Here is a 20,652-nt window from a genome sequence, read left to right on the forward strand (position 1 = left end):
TTATTATTTAAGTGACATATCAATCACTTGCTTTACGGGTGATACGTTAGTTATCGGATAAAATAAAAACGTCAATAACTTATTCATAAATGAAAAAAAAACTATTATTATATTTTTTTAAAATAAAGTATTTATCTTTTAATTAAAATAAGTTATTTTTTAAGTGAAAAACACCATCATCTGCAACTGATCTCCATTTTGTTCTGACGCCTTTCATAAGCGACTGTAAAAAATTTAAATCTTGCTAAATTTGGCCAAAATAAACAGTTAAAGTCTCCACGATACTTGTGAATGAATGGAAGAAGTTGTTTTTCTAAATATTCATCAATATAGATTGATGAATTAATTGGAAGTGTTAAACATTGGCTCGGACATACCACGGTCAGATATGGCTATTAATAATTTTTTTTGGAAATTTCTCTTTTTTCTATAAAACGAACTTTTTCTGGGCATGTTTTTTTTGTTGTTTGTGTAGTATCCATAATTTCCAGACATGTTGTCCCCTGCAAAACAAAAGTATTTTTTGTCATCGTTGACCAGAAGCGATTTTGTGTTATAGAGTTGGTTAACTAGTTTCCTACTTCTTTTTTTTGCCTTTAATTGTTGTTCTATAGTATATTTTGGAGTCTTTTCACATTTTCTATATTTAATATTCATTTTTTTAAAGTGACAACTAATTGTCGATTGACTTACACCGAATTCAAAACTTTTTTTTCTTTGACTGACCCCTCTTTGATTGTTGGCAAGTCTCGTTAATTCGGCTTTCTTTTATCTAGTCCAGGATGTTGGACGACCAGGGTGCTTTCTATCAGAAAATTTCATTTTAAATAATTGTGTTTCAAATGATAAAGTTTATATTTTATAGAACGTTTTTGCCATCGCATAAAACCACAAAAACAAATTATTATGCGCAAATAGCTAAATTTGGATTAGTCCGATAACTTCCGCATCACCCGTTATAATTATTACAAAAATTTGCTTTTTTAGTGTTTTGTTATACACAATTATACATCGTATAATATCATTTATCCGGAGCAGAGATGTAAAATTGTGTCCAACAACTTTCCTCTATTTTTATAAGCTAAGGTTTTGAATTAGTTTTCGTTGACAAATTTATTGAAAAAAAAATTATTCCCGTTAAAAAAAATTCTTTCTTACGATTTTATCTATTATTAATGAATATTATTATTTTTTAAACGAAGATTAACGAATAGTAATATTCGTTTCAGCGAATGGTGATGAACAAAGTGCAAAAGCTCAGCGCTCAGTTATTTTATGTAATAATATTTTTGGATTGGTTGAATACATCCTTGATCATTGAGACTTTCCACCAGATGGTGATCAAAGTAGGCATATGTGGAGGTGGTTGGTTTCTCAAGGTTTGAATGAATATATTGGATAGGCAAAAAAAAAAAAAAAAAAACCATAAGTTTTCCTACTCAAAAGGTGCATTTCTCAAAAAGAAACTCACGAACTTGGCAACTGTTGAGTTTGAGAAAGAATCTAATGAGAACTTGAAGGAAATTTTAAAGTTGCAGCTTCAGCTGTGAACATGAAACCTGTAAATGCTTTTCTTGGATTAGGCTCAGCTGCATCCACATATCCCTGACCTTGGTGTAAAACTTCAAAGAGAAATTTTGGAAACCAAGAATCGACAAGGCAATTAAGGACACTTGGGATGATTAGATCCAATCTTAATTATTATCAGAAAGATCTCAGTATTCATTCATATAAAATAAAGCTCTCGGCAGCAAGCAACAAAATTTGTATGAACCTCCCTCTGCTTAATCTTTAAAAAATCTAGATATTTTGCCAATCAAAAAAGATCTGAAAATCATGATTTTAATATATAGATTTTTAATATAAAGATAAGTTTGACAAGTTATTGACAAGCAGGAGGGAGCGCGAGGGGAGGGGCAATTAGAAAGATGGCGTTAGGGAAAAATTGCCAATAGTACTTTTTTCGTACTGCATTTTAATTAGATAAAAAATTTTCGAACAGGGTTGTCTTCCATTATCAACAAACGCTCATGCAAATAAAATTAATAAAGTTTTCCTGGAACAACTTTTCTTTTAATTTTTCAAAAAATTAGTCTGAGCAAATAAAATTGGTCCCGGAAACGTTTTTTTGCATGTGCGTTTGATTATAATTGATTATAATGGAAAATAAGCCGGTCCAAATAATTTTTATTCGTTTTATAAAATAATTTATAAAAATTCTAAAGAGACTTTTAGTTCTTATTAACTTTAATAAATTTATTAACAACCAATATTAATATCTTGACAGATTTCGCATTAATGCGTCGGTTCATATTGAGTTTGCAGATTTTCCATCCTAGCACTTTTCATTTGTTTACTAAATTAAAAAATCGAAGAAAAATGGGAATATTTAATTTATAAATCAATATTTTCAACTCTTTTTTTAAATTTTAACACACACACAATGCATATCTTTTTTGAGTAACATTTCAAGTTTAGATTAAAGTCTCAAGAATAATATATAAGTGCCTGCATAGTATAAAAATGCACAAATATAATTGTAAAACAAATATTAAAAAAATTTGTTCAACTTCTTTTTTCATGTAGTTTTAATGGTGTATTTTTAATTGAGATAACCTAGAAATTTATTAATTAAACTTTACACTAAAAAACGGATTTTGTTCGATGATTTAAGTATGCCATAAATTATATAACATAAATAAGTTCAAAAATTCTGTTCTTTTTAACGTTCAAGTCTTCACGATTGAAAATATTTCATAATTTTACTGCAGTTTTATTATAATAATTATTATTATAATCTAATGCATATAATCTTGTCTTTTTATCATTTCATATGTGAAATATCTACTTTTCTAATGTGCAACAAGGCATATATATAATATATATATATATATACCTTGTTGCACATTAGAAAAGTAGATATTTCACATATGAAATGATAAAAAGACAAGATTATATGCATTAGATTATAATAATTGTTATAATAAAACTATATATATTATATATATATATATATATATATATATATATATATATATATATATATATATATATATATATATATATATATATATATATATATATATATATACTACAGCATATTTATATAAGCAAATTCTTAGTAGTTTTGTTTATCTTTAAAAGCACTAGTTACTAAGAAATGGGATTACAAAAGGTCTAGTGGTTTTAAAGATAGCTAAAATAAATTTAAACATAAATGCCTATAAGTTCAAGATGCATAATGCCTTAAGTCTTCAATAAAGTTTTTATATCATTATCATTGGTATTTTATATCATTATCATTAATTTTATATCATTAGCACAGGTTCTGACATAAGGACATTCAGTCATAGTCCAACAGAAGGTTGCGATGCTATTATCTTTTATATTACAATTAACAGTTGCATAAAAAGTATTTTTTTATGAAAATTTTTAGTGTGATCAATTTTGAAAAATTGTTAAGTAATTTAAAATACAATAGGTATATTACTCTGTAACAACTTCTTTATTGGTAAGAAATTCATTTTAAATATATAAACAGCCAATTTCAGGTGTTTTACATGACAGCTTTTATAAAGTTTTAATCTGTATTTATTAAAAGTATTTTTTTTATTTTAGCAGTTTGTGTCAAATCTTCAAGAGGAAAAGAAAAGTTTCTTTATAAAAAGGAAAAGATATCTGTCTTTAACAATATAAATGATTTGAACATAAGCTTTTGATTTAGTTGCAGAGAAACTTTCGCAGATATAAGATTATGATATCAACTAGTTTCTTCAACAAGATCTTTCAACTTTCTAAAAAATTTATATTGTATAATTTTATTTAGTTAAAAAATAAATTATTCAAACAAAATGAGTATGTATAGTTGGGGCTGCAATGCTTATAACCAACTTGGTTTCAAAAATTTGCGAGAAAAAGATGAAAATGAATCCATTGATGATACTTTTGCAACTCCCATTTGGGGTAAATTAAGTTAATACAAAAATTGTGATAGGTAGTTAAGCAAATCTTATAAAAAATAGATGATCCAAAATAATATATTACAATGTTTTAAAATTATATTCAATTTAAGAGTTTTGAAAATTGTTATTATTTTTTTTTAGTTAATACCTTGTTTTGCATTGAAAAAATAATATGTGGCTGGAATCATACTTTGTTTCTATCAGGGGGATTAGTTTATGCTTGTGGTTTGAACTATGACGGAGAGCTTGGTATATCTAATGAAAACAATGAAGTTCCCGGTAAAAAATTTTAAAAAAGGACTTTAATTATAAATTTAAAAAAATCAGTTCGTATTAGCTTAGTTTTGAAATTATTTACTTGAAATTCCTTATTTTATATTTAAAGTTTTTCTATTTTAAACTTCTGTTTTTCAAAAACCTTTTTATTAAATTCTATTGTTTTTCATCTTGCTTATGCCAATGCAGAGTACAGAGTGGTCTAGAATTTTTTTCCATAGCCAAAAGTACTAAAAATTCAATTCTTCTAAAAAATTTCTTTAATTTTTGCAACCCAGATCCTTCACACTATTTAAAACTGTATTTTGTATATATATATATATATATATATATATATATATATATATATATATATATATATATATATATATATATATATTTATATATATATATATATATATATATATATATATATATATATATATATATATATATATATATATATATATATATATATATATATATATATCAGAAATAGGGTTGGCATTTGGCAATGCTGACCTAACTGCCAACCTAAAAGTGTTTGAAGTTGGCAAAAAATTGCCGACCTCGTTTCTACATTTTATGGAAAACCTTTGTATTAAATTTACTTTTTGCCAACCTGATGCCAACCTCTAAAAAATTGAGGTTGGTAATCTCATTTTTCTTAATTCCGAGGGATAATATATATATATATATATATATATATATATTATATATATATATATATATATATATATATATATATATATATATATATATATATATATATACATGCAGACACACATATAATGGGTTACTTTATTTAAAAAGAATCTAATGCTAGAAACAAAACTTTTTTGGCACTTTACACCTAAAATAAATTATAGTTTGTTCAAACTTTAAATTTTATAGAGCGAATTACCTGTCTTGCAACCATTATAACAGGAAGTTGCGGGGATGGTTTTAGTATTTTGTTGAATGAGAGGGGTCAGGTTTACAGCTTTGGAAAGAATCATAATGGCCAACTTGGCCAATCACATGAAATCCAAGTTTCTCCTGTTCCAAGGTAATGTTATATGATTATCAATATTATTGTTTAAGAATCAGGGTTTATCTTCATCTGAAGACATAAAAAACTTATTTTTTTTGCATATAAAAATTTGAAAAATTAAAAAGTATAAAAACTATTTTTATGATAACAAGTATTTAGTTATTTTATGTTTTAAATCTTTCAATTGAAAAAACTGTGTAATATATTATAATATAAACAACAACAACAACAACAACAAAATTATGCTAATGAATAAAAATATTATGCTAAAAAATATTATGCTATTATACTCAATAAAATATTCTTCAGAGTTACCATTTTACAAAATATTAAATTAAAAAAAAATCATTTATTCAAATTAAGGAGGTTCTACCAAAAGGATTTGGACCTACAATTAAACATTAAACATTGTCACATCTTGTGTGCTACACTAACATTAATAAAGTGAACAAATTAATATATTTAAACTTTTTTTATGGTCAAATAATATTTCCACTGCAAGCTATAATAATTAGAATGTGTTCAAATTTTAAAAACCGCATCTCCTTTAAAGACTTTTTTTACTAAAATTTGTTGACTAACTCTTTAGTTCCAACTAAAAGTAGTGCCAACTTTTTGTTTTAACATTTGTTAAATAACTTATTAGTTTGATTAAAATTGTCTGGCTAACTGAAGCTAGCTGAATAACTGAAGCTAGCTGACTAGCTAAAATAGCAAAAGGTAGCCAAAGACTAATGTTTAAGTTTGACATAAATTAGTTATATTTTAACTAAAGAAATATCTTGCAAATGTTTATGCTGAAAAAATATATATGAATAATTAATAATTAAATATCAAATTGATATTGCCAACTTGAATGAAAGATTCATTAAAATAATATTTTTATTAACCAGCTTATTTTAGTGAATATTTCATTTTATCAAACATCACAAATAGATGACAATATATAATTAAGTTGCTTTTTTTGCAGAAATATTTTTGGATTTCTTTTTAATAGCACCTCTGGTAATTGTTAGAAGTAAAATGGGAAGTAAGTAATAGTTATCTCATAGATAATGTATTTGGAATGTATTTGAAATGTTCAAATTTAGGCACATAAATGTTTGTACTCACATCAACCAGTTATATTTGTTATTAGGTATTTAATATTTACATGTATATACAAAAGTATATAAATGTAATCATAAGATCTTTCTTACTACTGTATTTTCTTGACTGGAATGCATTTGTGAAGCTAGTTAATTTGTAGCGCTGGTTGAGTTTTAGCATTTAAATTTAAGCATATATACAAACAGTGCCGGTTTTAGCACTACCAGCACCCTGGGCGAAATTTCTACGGCGCCCCTAGCTCAATTTAACCCCATTCAAAAAAAAGGCAAAGGGTAAAATAACCAATTAGTTTCGCCCCTTTATATTCGGCGCCCTGGGCCATCGCCCAACCAGGCCCTACCCTAATGCCGCCACTATATACAAATTACACATTTTATAATATAGCAATATTTTTATCAAATGTTGAGTTTGGAGATAAAGGGTGCCCTAGTTATTGGGTATCCCTAATCAGTAATATAAAATTAACCCTTAAACAATGAAGACCCTCTATAGATTTTTAAATTTTTAACAAAATTACTTAGTTAAATTTAAAACAACTAAAAAAAAATTTGTTTAAGAACTTTACAAAATTTTAATTAATTTATTCAAAAATGTATTTAATATCAAATTAAAAACAACTTTCACTGTTTTCATAGTAGTTTTTTGCATAGTAGTTTATAGTAGTTTTTTCATAGTAGTTTATAGTTATAGTACTTTATAGTAGTTTTTTCATAGTAGTTCATAGTAGTTTTTTTCATAGTAGTCAATAAGTTTGTTTAAAAATGTTTTAATTTTAAACTTATTCCAAATTTACTAACTTTTTTTTAAAGTTTCATAAAAAATTTGGACAACAAATCGCCAACTATAAAAAGTAGCTATAAACACCAAGAAATTGAATTTTTTATATCTGTTAATTTTTTTTTTTTTAACAGTGTTTAAAATAATTATAATTTTCTTTAAATTTATTTATAATATGTTTATATAATGATATTTAATAAATTATAAAAATATTTTTTGCAATAATGCTATAAATATTTTGCCCTAAAAGATTTTTGAAAATAATTTGAAACAGTAATATAAAAAAAGTAAGTTTTACATTAAATCTTTTTGTATTGATTTTTTTGTTGTTGATTTGAAAAAGATATTTTTTTTAATTAAAAATGGGCAAATGGGAAGTGATGGAATGGTGGGAAGTGGGAGAAAGAAGGCTTATTTTAGAGCCAGCCGAGTTATTGTTAAACAAAAACACATAAAAGAATATTCATAGGATTCAAAACTAATTTTAAAAGCAAAACTGATGGTTTGATGCATAAGTAAATAGTATGTGACTATTAGAGTTTTTTGCAAATCAAAATATAATAGCCCTATCACTGAAATTTCAAAGATGAAGCAGCATAATTTAAGTTTTTCTCACACATAGCAACTAAGTCTAATGAATTTTTCAAGAGGTACAATTTAACAAATGAAACATCATTTCCAAGACTACAAATATTTTTAAAGGATAGATTTGAACAATTTGGTGACAACAACAATTTCTTTTTTGTTTAATATTTTCAGCGACTTTATTTATACTTGAAATTAATAGAGAACTCAAGTTCTCTATTAATATATGACGCCTAAAAAATAAGCTAAGTAGATTGTGACCTCAACAAAGAAGTTTGCATACCAAAAGATAACAGGAACACCTTTCATGCACAACATCGCACTGGTAATTCTTATATATTTTACAAAGTCTAGAACCTTAGACAGGAAACAATGTAACATAGGCTTATTTCTAAGTCAGACTATTAGATAAAGAAGGGATGTAAAATTTCTCAACAGAAATTTTATGCATACCTCTAAATTCTTTGCATTGGAGGCCTTTTACAAGAAAGTAACTAGATGCAGTTAACATCTGCTGAAAGTATTTTTATTGAAGCATCATCTCTGGTCTTTATTTAACTGAGAATTCAAAAGCAGAGGGGGCGTTTTAAGTTAGAGTCTGTCTGCCTGGATAAGTAAATCCTACTAGGTAGCAGGGCATGAGGCAGGTTTTACTGAATTACATGTTACCAGTAATAGGGTGTTCAGTAGTAGGTTACCAGTAGACAATGCTACTTTAATAATTCAGGTTTTAAGGATGATCTTAATCTTGAGCTGATCGTGATTCACTGCAACATATAAAAAAATTACTGCAATATACTAGATTATTATTTATACTTTTGTTGTAACATGTTAGTTTTTTAATTTAAAACATCTCTCTGTATAATTTTGATTAAAATATAAATAAATATATATAAAGAACTCTTATATGTTGTCAGAAAGTTTTTTCTGTATTTTGTTGACAAAAAGTTAAAATTAAAATGCAAGACCGGAATTTTTTTTTTTATTAATTGATAGACTGCCTGCCCCAACCAAACCCTCAGTCAATGTAGGAGCATTCCCTTGCGAGTCAGGCTAAAAGATAGTAGATGTAGCAGCACTCCCTTGCGAGTTGCAAGTCAGGCTATTTGTCAGTAGATATAGCAGCACTCCCTTGCGAGTCAGGCTATTTGTCAGTCGATGTAGCAGCACTTTGTTGTGAATCAGGCTATAAGATAGTTGATGTAGCAACACTCCGCGCATGATTTACTGTAAAAAAAATAAAAATAAAAACAATTTATTAAAAAAAATAAAAATAAAAACATTTTATTAAAAAAAAATAAAAATAAAAACATTGTTTATATTGTTAAAAACGTTCAGAATGTTTTAAAAACATTCAGAATGTTTTTAAAAACATTCAGAATGTTTTTAAAAACATTCAGAATGTTTTTAAAAACATTCTGGTCAATTAAATTTGCGTTTTTGCGGTTTTTTTAAAATGATTAATTGGTAATTAAATTAATGGTTTTTGTAATTAAATTAATGGTTTAATATTTTTTATACATAATTTTTATACATAAATATATACATAAAATCTACAACCTAATATATATATATATATACGTCATATATATATATAAATATATATATAATATAAATATAATACATCATATATATATATATATAAATAATATATATATATATATATACATCTACAACCTAAACCTAATATATATATATATATATATATATATATATATATATATATATATATATATATATATATATATATATATATATATATATATATATATTAGGGTGGCTCTTAAAACAATATTTTTGAAAAAAACCTGCTCCTACCCCTTTACTTTGTTCTATATAATACTAAAACACTAGGTTTAAAATTTTTTTAAACAAAAAATTATTTTAGGGGTAGCTCAAGACCCTTAAAAATTTGACTGGTCCCTAATATTTTGAAAATAAAAGTTCTTCTAAAGTATGTCAACCTGGTACTCAAAGGAAGGAAAATTATATAAAAACTTCAAAAATAGTAATCAATATATATATATATATATATATATATATATATATATATATATATATATATATATATATATATATATATATATATATATATATACATATATATCTACTATAACCTAAAATATTTATCTTATAACTTATTAACTTTTAATAAATTGTTTGTTATTAAGTATAGTGTGTTATTAAGTATAGTGTGTTATTAAGTATAATGTGTTGTTAAGTAAAGTATGTTATTAAGTATAGTGTGTTATTAAGTATAGTTGTTATTAAGTATAGTTGTTATTAAGTATAGTGTGTTATTAAGTATAGTGTGTTATTAAGTATAGTGTGTTATTAAGTATAGTGTGTTATTAAGGGTAGTGTGTTATTAAGTGTGTTATAAGTTTTTATTTATTACTATTATTACTATTATTAAAAGTATATTGATATATTATTTGATCACAATTATTAAATTATTAATTGATCACAATTAATAATTGATCACAATTATTAAAAGTATATTGATATATTAATTGATCACAAGTTAATTTTCATTTAAAGAGTTGTTGGAGAATTGCCTATAATAAGACAAGTGTCTTGTGGAAAGCAGCACACTTTGGCATTGTCTGCAGGTAGTTAATAATAGTTCTTAGCTTGCTGTATATAAATAATATTAAATTGTCATGATTTAATTTTTTTGTGGAGATTATATGTTGCTTACTTTACTATTTTTTGTTGAAAATGTAAAATACATTTGTACATTAATTTGTTGGAAACAAAAAGAATAATAAATTATTGAATTAATTTGTTGAAAATAAAAAGAAGTAAATTAAGATTGTATTAAAATAGATAATATTAAATAGATAATATTAAATAGATAATATTAAATAGTTCATATTAAATAGATAATATTAAAGTAGATGTGTGTAAGATAAATGTATAAATATATATGTAAATGTATGTAAGATATATATATGTATATATGAAGATTTATAGTTGTAGATATATACAACTTTTTTTTTTATCAAACTCTAAATTTATATGCAATTTGGAAACATTTAGTTGATGATTTTTATAAATTTTTATGAATTTCTTATTATGATTTGTTGACTTTTCCCCCTCTAATAATATGACATTTGACTTTCCCCATTCGCTTTGCAAAGCAATGTTATCATTGCTACAAAGCATAAACCTTTAATTATTCATGTGTTAAAATTTTTATTATTTAACACTGATCATGTTTGTATAAAAAATTTTGATGTTATCATGAGAGCATTTGATGGCGCGGGGGTGTGCACAGTTATTGGTATGTTCCACAGCAACTACCAGTATTTTATAGCAAATATGATTTTGGATTGTATAGAAATGATGATTAGCCGTGTTTAAAATTGCTAGTGATCCAAAAATGGAAAAAAATTAAGAAACACTTTACTCAGGTATTTAAACAAAACAGCCCAAGTATTTGCAGTCAATCAAAAATTATTAACTACATTGATGATACATTAAACTTAAATGACTGCAGTTTCCAACCTTACCATAAACCCAATAGTATGTTAAACTATATGCATGCTAGTTTCAACAACCGACCAAACATTTTAAAACAGTTGACAATTTCAATTGAACATAGGTCTACCGATTTATCAAGCAAAAATTTTTTTTTAAAACAATGCTCTATTTTATATAGATGCATTTTAAAAGCCTTGATTTTACAAATAACTATTCTACAATTATCTCCAATATCATCTAAACCCTCCTAATACTAATAAATGAATATATATAAAATACTATTTTATATATAAATATATAAAATATTATGTCGCTTAATCCTCCATAAAGCAAAAACATTTCCACCTAAGTAGGACACCTTTTCTTAAGTTTAGTTCAGCGCTAAGTATTAGATCCATTATTTATTCACACAACCAACAAGTTTTCTGGAACAAACTCACCACTAGTGCTACAAACTGCAACTGTATTGAGAAAACCACATGCTCTTTAAATAACCAATGTCTATCAAAGAATGCTGTGTATAAAATGCGTAAATGTGTGTAAAGAATGCATAAATGTATAATATAATGTGTATAAAATTAACAAATTCTTACTGAAAAATCTTATGCTAATGAAAATTCATTCAAGCTTAAGTTTGCAAACCATAGGTCCTTTAAAATCCTTTAATGCAACCCAGTACAATAAAGACACAGAACATTTTTAATGAAATCATGAAACATAAGGATGCATAGTCTATTGCCATGCCTATAATCAAGTGGAACATCATTAAAAGATGCCAGTCATACAATATATCCGCAAAAAGATATAATCTTTGCCTTAATTAAAAATCCTGGATACCTAAATTTACCTCATCCATATATTACATGATGTTATTTATGAACAATCTATAAGTCATTTTCTCAGCTATTAGGTCTTTTTAAACACAGTAGTTAGGAGGTATTACTTTAAGTTAGGAAGTATTACTTTACAAGTGTAGTAATTGATGTCTATTGAATATGTCTGAGCACATCGTTAGAATAAAATTCATCATATTTTTTGAGTTGCTTTAATCTATCATTTAAATTAAATAATAACGCATTACGACATTTGGATTTTAATTTTTAAAAATTTTAAAAGTTAACTAATTATGTAATTTCAGAAAGATTATAAAATAAGAGACGGTCAATGCGTAGAGAAACCAATTAAGTGTGGTAATAGAACTTGGAACTTTTCGCTTACAGGCAAGTGCTCCACCATTACACCACTACCACATGTAAATTTGAAGTTAGTAAGTTCTTTATATAAAGTATATTAGTAGAACCTTCAACCTATCAGAAATAGTGATTTTTTGATCAAAGAAATGAAATCAAAAATAAATTATAATTTTTTATAGCATAATTGAAACCTAATATAGTCTACTCTAGTATTCAAGGACTATTTTATCTCTACAAATTCTGGTTAATTGGCTCAAAAATGTTATATTAAAATTTGGAATCCAAGGAGTCCCTTTTTTTTGACCTTGGAGTCTGAAGTCCGTAAAAATCTATAGGACTTTGCATCCCTGATTTTATTTACAAGTTTTAATTTTTTTTTTTTTATATATACAAATAATAATAATAATACAAGGTTATAGTTATGGTTTTATAAAAAAAATGGAATACAGTATTAAGTTGGATTATAATAGTCTTCAAATTGATTGTTTCTAAAACAATCATTGTCTATCTTGTTTTTAAATTTATTTATTGTTTCTTGATTTACTGTTTGTGAACTTATTTTATTTCAATTGTTTATAATTCAGATTATAAAATCTTGGTACACTTGGTAACACGATTTTATAATCTGCTTTGTGATAGAGTGCTAATTTCTTATATCCAATTGGTTGGTATTTAAAGGGTTTATGCAATTGATAGTTTTGAATCTCTTGTGCATTTTATGTGATAGGTTAGGTCACCCCTTGCTCTTTGTGTATCTAAAGACATAATTCCTAATCTTTTTAGCTGGTCTTCATAGCTGTAATTTCTTAACTCATTAATAATTTTTGTTGCTCTTTGTATGCTTTCTACAATTTTAATGTCATCTTTTAGGTGCGGACGCCAGACAGGCACTGCTTATTCTGAGTGAAGTCTTACTAATGATAGATACAATTGTCTTACTACGATTCTGTTATTAATTTTGAATGTTTTCCTTAATAATCTGAATAAACCGTTTGCTTTATAAGTTACAGTTGCAATATGTTCCTTCCATTTAAGGTATTTTGTGAACAATACACCTAAGTCTTCTTTCTTTACAGTTGTTTCCATTTTATGTTTATTTAGTTCATAGCTATAATTCTGGTTATTTTGACCAAAATCCATTATATTTTTCCTCGTTGAAAGTGATTGATCATATTTTAACCCATTCCCCTACTTTATTAACATCATATTGTAAATTTAAATGTTTCATTAGAAACAGCAGCTAATATCTTTGTGTCGTCTGCAAACAGTTTGCAGTGACATGTTATATAGTCAAACATATCATTAATGTATAGAATAAATTAATGTATAGAATAAATATTAATGTATAGAATAAATAGCATGGGTCCCAGCACCAAACCTTGAGGTACTGCACTAGTTACCTGTATCCAATTTGATGTAGAATCTCCTTATGTGACTTATTGTTTTCTATTGGTCAGAAAAGCACGAATCCATTTTATTAATTGATTATCTATCCCATATTTGCCTAATTTATAAATAATTTTTTTATGGCAAACCTTATCAAATGCTTTGACAAAATCAAAGTAAATAATATCTACCAGTATCCTTAGATTTAGATTGTTTGTAAGAAAATCATAAGTTTCCAACAAGTTAGTTATACAACTTTTCGAAGGAACAAATCCATGCTGGTTCGGATTGATTAGTTTGTTGTTATTTAAGTAAATAATTAAGCTATTTTTAATCAAGCTTTCCATTAACTTGCACAAAACCGATGTTAAAGACACAGGTCATTAGTTTCCAGGTTCAATTTTGTTTCCCTTTTTAAATAATGGAACAACATTTGCCAATAGCCATTTGTTTGGCAAAGCAGAGGATATAAACGATTTGATAAACATAGAGAGGGGTGCTGAAATTTTTCAGCACCCCTCTCTATGTTTATCAAATCGTTTTTCCATTTGACCCCCTTTTTCCATTTGACCAGCAGTATTGAAATTGAAGTTTTTCAATACTGCTGGTCAAATGGAATCATAACCCATAGATGTATTATGATTTAATGATGCACCTTTTTTTAGAATGTTTTTATAGGAGAATGCATTATACTGATCAAAAATTTGTTTAGAGTTTGTCCTTCCATACAAACAATAATTTTTTGAACTATTGTCCTCAACAAATGATTTTCAGAAATTGTTGCTTAATATTTTGCATATCTCTCTTTGATTTCAAATTAATTTGTTCTGATTATTTTTTAATACTTTTACAGAATCTTGTGGATATTTCTTGTTTACATAAGAAAAAAATGATTTTGGATTATTTTTGCAATTAAATGCAATTTTTTTTTCAAACTCCACTGCTTTTTTAATTTCTTTTGATGTAAGTTTAAGTAAATTTGTATAACCATGGGGAATCTCAATTTTTTGCCACTGGCTATATATTTTTGTCCTTTTGATTTTTTTTCTTTCACCAATTGTTTAGCTTTGCTATTAAACCACGGTTCATGAATACACCCTACTACCTTTCTGTTCCTAATAAATTTCAAACAACCATCATTGTATATTCTCAAGAAGACTTTGAAACATTTGGTAATCACACATTCTAAAAACAAGCTTCTTCGCTGTTTATCTTCAATAAACCTGGTGAAGGAATTATAATCTCCTCTTGAATAATTATACTTTCTATCATCAAAAACTCTAACATATTTATTAATATCGTAATACCACATTAATATAAGATGACCTTGCTTTGTTTTGCCTAAACGAGGTTTTATACTTATATCTAAAATTTTAGTTTCGTCATTTGTAATAAGTAAGTCCAGAATGTTTGTTTCCTTTTCAGAGCTCCGACAAAATATTCGTTTGTTAATAAACTGGTGAAGAAAGCAATCATTAATATTTTTTATAAACTCTTTTGCAGAATAATCATGCCTTACTAGCCAACTTGCCCCATTTAACCATTTAATATTAGAATAGTTAAAATCTCCGCTAATATAATGTTATCGTATTTACCATTTCATTAGCATTATAAATAATTTGATTAATTTTACAATTTATGACTACATCAGTATTAGGTAATCTATAAATGCACCCAATTAAAATTTCAACTTCATCAATTTTTAAACAGTACCATATTTGCTCAATTTCTGTATCGCTTAGTAAGAATTCGTCTTTTTCATATGCAGTTATATTAGTTCTAATATAAACAGCCACTCCAACTCCTCTATTTTTCTTTTTTAAATATTTGCTAGTTATCTACTGTAGTTATTGAAGTTTTTGTAAACCAAGTTTCAGTTATCAAAGCAATGTCTAGTTTTTCTGACTTTATGCAAGCTTCAAACTCATACATTTTGTTGTCCAAAGAACAAGCTTGGTGTATATAAATTTCAGCTGATTTGTCATTTATATTAATTGATTAAGGTGCGGTGAATAAATTTTTATGCGAATTGGATGATGTTGTATATAATTAACCTACTTCCAATAATAGAGGCAATTTTGGTTTTCATGTTTGGATGGTTATGGTCTTGATCTTAACAACTTCGTTATTCCTTATTCCAAATCTAAAATCAACTACATCTTTTTTTTTCAAATAATTTAGTTTATTTCTTTTCTCTATTAAGGCTTTAGTTAGTGCTTTCTCGCTTAGTGTCAAGTCTGAATCAATTAATATTCCTGTGAATTCAAAATTTCTCAAATTTTTACATTTTTTCCTCTTTTAAGGGAAGTTCTACCAAAGTTTGTGTTTATTTGCATCTGAGTTTTTAAGTCTTCTTATAAGCTACTTTTATGTTAGCTCCTATTTCATCCAAAACATTGAATGCTTTTCTTTCTATACCTTTTGTTTTAAAAGTAAGTATATTTTGTTCCTTTTTTCAACTTACTTATTTTCAATTTTATTTGGGTTAAGTATGTTAGTTTCAAGTTTATCTGGATTTAATAGAATTAAAATAAATGATTTATTTTTTTAGACAAAAACTAGGAGAAGTTAATTTTAACTTAAAATACTTCATGCTCTTGGTTAAGTAAAGATTAAAGATGGTGTCTTAATAAGAGTTATCCTGGGAAGATGCATCTTGCTACTGTTTTGCAGAGGGTCTCCTAAGCAAAGACTTTATAGCTAAGCAGAAAATTTCTGTTGACAAACTTTACACCCTTCTTTATCTAGTAAGCTTACATAGATGTAAACCTGTATTACACTGTTTCCTGACAAGGATAATGAGGGTTGGATCTTATTGACTTTCTTCATAGGTTTTTGTTTATGCCTCCATAATAGTGTCTATACAACGCATTCTGTAATCTCCTGATTAGGGTACAGCTCTAAAACTCAAACTAATGATGCTGAGGCCTGCTGGTAGTAAAGTTTTCTGAACTCTGTGGTAGCTCTCAGAGACACTGATTTTATCAACATCTTTAAAATATTAGCAAATTAACAGTGCCATGTTGTGCATGAAAGGTGTCTGTTAGTTCTTTTGGTGTGTATTGTTTAGGCCAAAGTAGAAACTCTTTGTTATGACTTTGAGTTGATTAGCAATGAGGCATCTGGCTAGCTTATATTTTAGGATGTCATACACTATCTATGATTCAAGTTTTCTATTAATTTAAAACATAAACAAAGTACCTAAAAATATTAAATAAAAAAAACCATTATTGCCACCAAACTGTTTTAATCTATCTTCTACAAATATTTCTTGGAAGTTACTTTTTATCTGTTGAGTCATACCTCTTACAAAATTCACCGGACCTATTATCTCTTTTTGAGAATAGTTTAAATTCAGCTGTTACATTTTAGATTTTAGTGATACTGGCTATTACACTTTGGTTCACAAAGACTCTAATAGTCATGTACTTGGCCAGGACATTTACTTACATATTAATTTACCTATTTGTCTTGAAATCAATATTTCATGTTAAAATCATGTTTTCTTTTTATCAAGATTCTTTTTGATACTGTTTCTAATCATTATACCTCAGCCACTATTGTTGTTAACGGTGACCTGATGAAACTAAAAGGTATGGCTCTAATACCATTGACCTTTTAAACTTTAAAAATTTTTTGTTTTTATCAATCTCTTACTCAAATAAACTTTGTAACTCATTTTTCAGACAATCCTAATCACTTACCTTCACTTTTTGATTTTTGTCTTTGATCCCGTTTTTTTATGTTCTCCTTTTTGTTTGAACCACATGATACTATGATCTCATTAAAACTTTAATTTTTTACATCATATTCATCGCATCATTGCACCTAATACTATTACCTTGAGATTAGGATTCATTTTGTGATTATCTTTGTGATGATCTTCTGCTCCAAATTGTTCAGACAGGTATGGAAGCGTAACATAAAGGCATAAGGCTATCATTCCCTAGGGTTTTTTTTGTTTTTTTTTTGGGTTTATAAATTTGCATTCTACTTTTAGTAACTAATTATTAAAATAATTTTTAAATTTTTTTATTTCAGTAAATAAATAGTTATAATTTTATAATTAAATATTTGTTAAAATATACTTATATAAAATGTGCTTTGTTATTATTTGTTTTTTAGAAATAAAAATTTGATTTCTTAAAAGTTTCTTTTTAGAAAAACTAATATCAGTTTTAATTTTTTTTTAATTGATGTTAATTTTAGATTTTTGCTCAATCCTTTATATTTCACATGCTGAAAATTTATTAAATAAATTATTTAAAAATATATTTAAAAGTCTAATAGTTGATATAAATAAATCCTAAATAAATACGAAACTGTAAATATACTTTGTTGTTTGGTTATATGTAACTACTGTGTAGTTTGATTATATATAATCAAACTACACAGTATACTGTGTAGTTTGGTTCATTTTTATTTTATCATTATTAATTTTATTTATTTTTATTTTTGATTTTTTATACAGATGGTCATGTGTTTAGTTGGGGTAGCAATGAGTTTGGACAAGTTGGTATCAATTCAAAATTTCATAAATATGTTTCACCACAGTTAGTAAGAGATTTGTCTCATTGTCCAATAATACAAATTTGTGCTGGAGGTCATCATAGTCTGGCTTTAACTATATCTGGTACAATTTTTGCTTGGGGAAAAAACAGGTTTTTATTAATTAATAATTTCTATGACAGGTTTTAAATATTTGTTTTGTTTGTTTAAAAAATGGTTTTGATGGTAATAAAAAACTACCTTTATTTGATTGTTACAGCTGATGTTAATTTTTAATTGTTGTTAATTAGTGACTTTGTTTAGTTGTTGTTGTAGTTTCTTTAATTTTTATTAAAATCTGATAACTAAAAGAAATGAAATCATGTGTGCATACAGAACTGTACCCAGCAAAATACTGTTTGAATGATATGGGTTTCTAAACTAATGTCTCCAAAGTGAAAACTCCATAAAATATAAATCATAAGTTCTAACGTTAATAAGTAAAGAAAAAAGAAAAAAATACCAAGAAAAAATAATAACAACTTTTATTGTAATTAACATTTTTAATCAAATGAGTAATATGTCTAGTTATCTATACATATAGTTAAATTTTTGCATACTTTGTACAATTTGATTTCAAACTCCTTTGTAAAGGAAGGGTGTGGTAAATTTCTCACATCGATTTTTAACAGCAAAACAAAATTAGCTGTGGCTTTAGTTGAATTCAACCAAAATCTGATCACATTTATATATTATATCGCGAGTTTATTTTTCTTTTGTATCAGCTTTTAAAAAGAAAGAAGAATTACTATCAGATGAAAATAGAAAAGAAATGAAATAGAAAAGCTAATTAAGTTAGATCTAGAAAGCTGCAAAGCAAAATTTCAATAAATTGCAAGAAGTCCATATGTTTTCTTTAACTGGAGTTTATGACAAGCTTTACTTAAATGAATATTAATATTCTTCAATAAAAAAACTATTTAAACTATTGTTAATTTTAAGCGTAGATTTTCTGGTATTGGTATTGTTAGTCTTAATAAATTTAGTAATGAAAAGCAGAAACCAATCATCTATAGATTTTTAAACAGTATAGAAAGTAGAATTAACTTACCTCATAAGTATTTATAGTATGCACAAAAGTTTTTTGAGTAATTTCAATCAAACTTTCAGGGTTTTTTCAACTAAAAAAAAAATCAGGAAAATGAATTTAATTTTTATTTTTTATTTTTTTTATTAAAAGAATAATCAATTAGCTATTCAATTAACATTAATAAGATGAGATAGTTGAAAAGAGTTGAAAAAATGAGATTTGTGTGAGATTGAAAAAAATAATTCAAAAAAATTAAATATTTAATTAATTTATCTATTATTTGATTAATTATATAATCATATAATGAGTTACATAAAAGTTTAATCGAGTTAAGGTTTAGAACATTTAAAAAAAAAAATGATGGAAATAGTAATTTGCATAATCTGTATCACCAAACTAACGCTGGGTGCAACACTGATATATAATTATATTTATATATCAATATCGAAATCTAAATTTTTTAAATTGTTAAGGTGCTCCAAGAAAACAAAAATGGTCTTATCACTTAATGCGGTAGTGGTTATCTAAAACTGGGAAAAATCTTATTAAACAACAAGGGATAACTAGCAGTAAGCAACCTGTAATACGGGTTAGTAATAAATAAATAACAATTTGACTTGATATATTATCTGAAAAATATAAAATACAAATTCATCTATATGGGCTGCCATTGTCATGGCTTTTTCGCTGAAGAACGCTATAAAAGTTTTTATTAGTTTAGCATTGTGTTCTCCTCCATAAAAATTGGGACAATAGCAGCCTTAAGCTTTTATTGGTCTTGGCATTTAGCAAAGATCGCGTAACTTTAAATATTTGGTTGTTTTTAATAACAGCAAGCACCAGTGAAGGAAAGTCAAGTACAACTTACCAATACCAAAAGAAAAAAAAGATCATCTCAAACTACGAAAGCATTATTTACAGATTTATTATTGTTTTTTAGAATAAGTAAGTTTATTAATAACGGGGAGCATTATTTTTTTTATTTATTATTGTGTTCATGAATTAGTGACTCGTAGAACATTTTTTAAACATGGTCAAAATCAATTATGGTAACAAAAAAATACATTAGAGCTTAGTAATAACAGAGTGTTCCAATAGTGATCTCCTTTATTAATAAACTTTTGTTAAACAGAGAAGATAGACTGTTTCAAAGACACTGTGTTAAAAAATTTTTACAATAAGTTGTTATATTAATAAATTAGTTATTGTTTTTAATGGCATCAGCAAAAAATATATATTAACACAAAATAGCTATAGCACAATTAACCATTAAAAAAAGACTTTTTA

At 26.0% G+C, this 20,652-nt stretch overlaps 1 protein-coding gene across 1 annotated transcript in view; it reads left to right on the forward strand.

Annotated features, from left to right (window-relative positions):
* Positions 1-3,798: 3,798 nt before the first annotated feature.
* Positions 3,799-20,652, forward strand: part of LOC100209320 (probable E3 ubiquitin-protein ligase HERC3) — an 85,327-nt gene continuing 68,473 nt past the window's right edge. The window contains exons 1-5 of the mRNA XM_065796100.1: positions 3,799-3,963; positions 4,104-4,241; positions 5,112-5,265; positions 10,264-10,334; positions 18,259-18,448. Coding sequence (XP_065652172.1) covers positions 3,852-3,963; positions 4,104-4,241; positions 5,112-5,265; positions 10,264-10,334; positions 18,259-18,448 — 665 coding nt within the window. The 5' untranslated portion in view covers positions 3,799-3,851. The remainder of the gene's footprint in view (positions 3,964-4,103; positions 4,242-5,111; positions 5,266-10,263; positions 10,335-18,258; positions 18,449-20,652) is intronic.

The sequence above is a fragment of the Hydra vulgaris genome, chromosome 04 (genome assembly GCF_038396675.1).
Source record: "Hydra vulgaris chromosome 04, alternate assembly HydraT2T_AEP".
NCBI lineage: Eukaryota > Metazoa > Cnidaria > Hydrozoa > Anthoathecata > Hydridae > Hydra > Hydra vulgaris.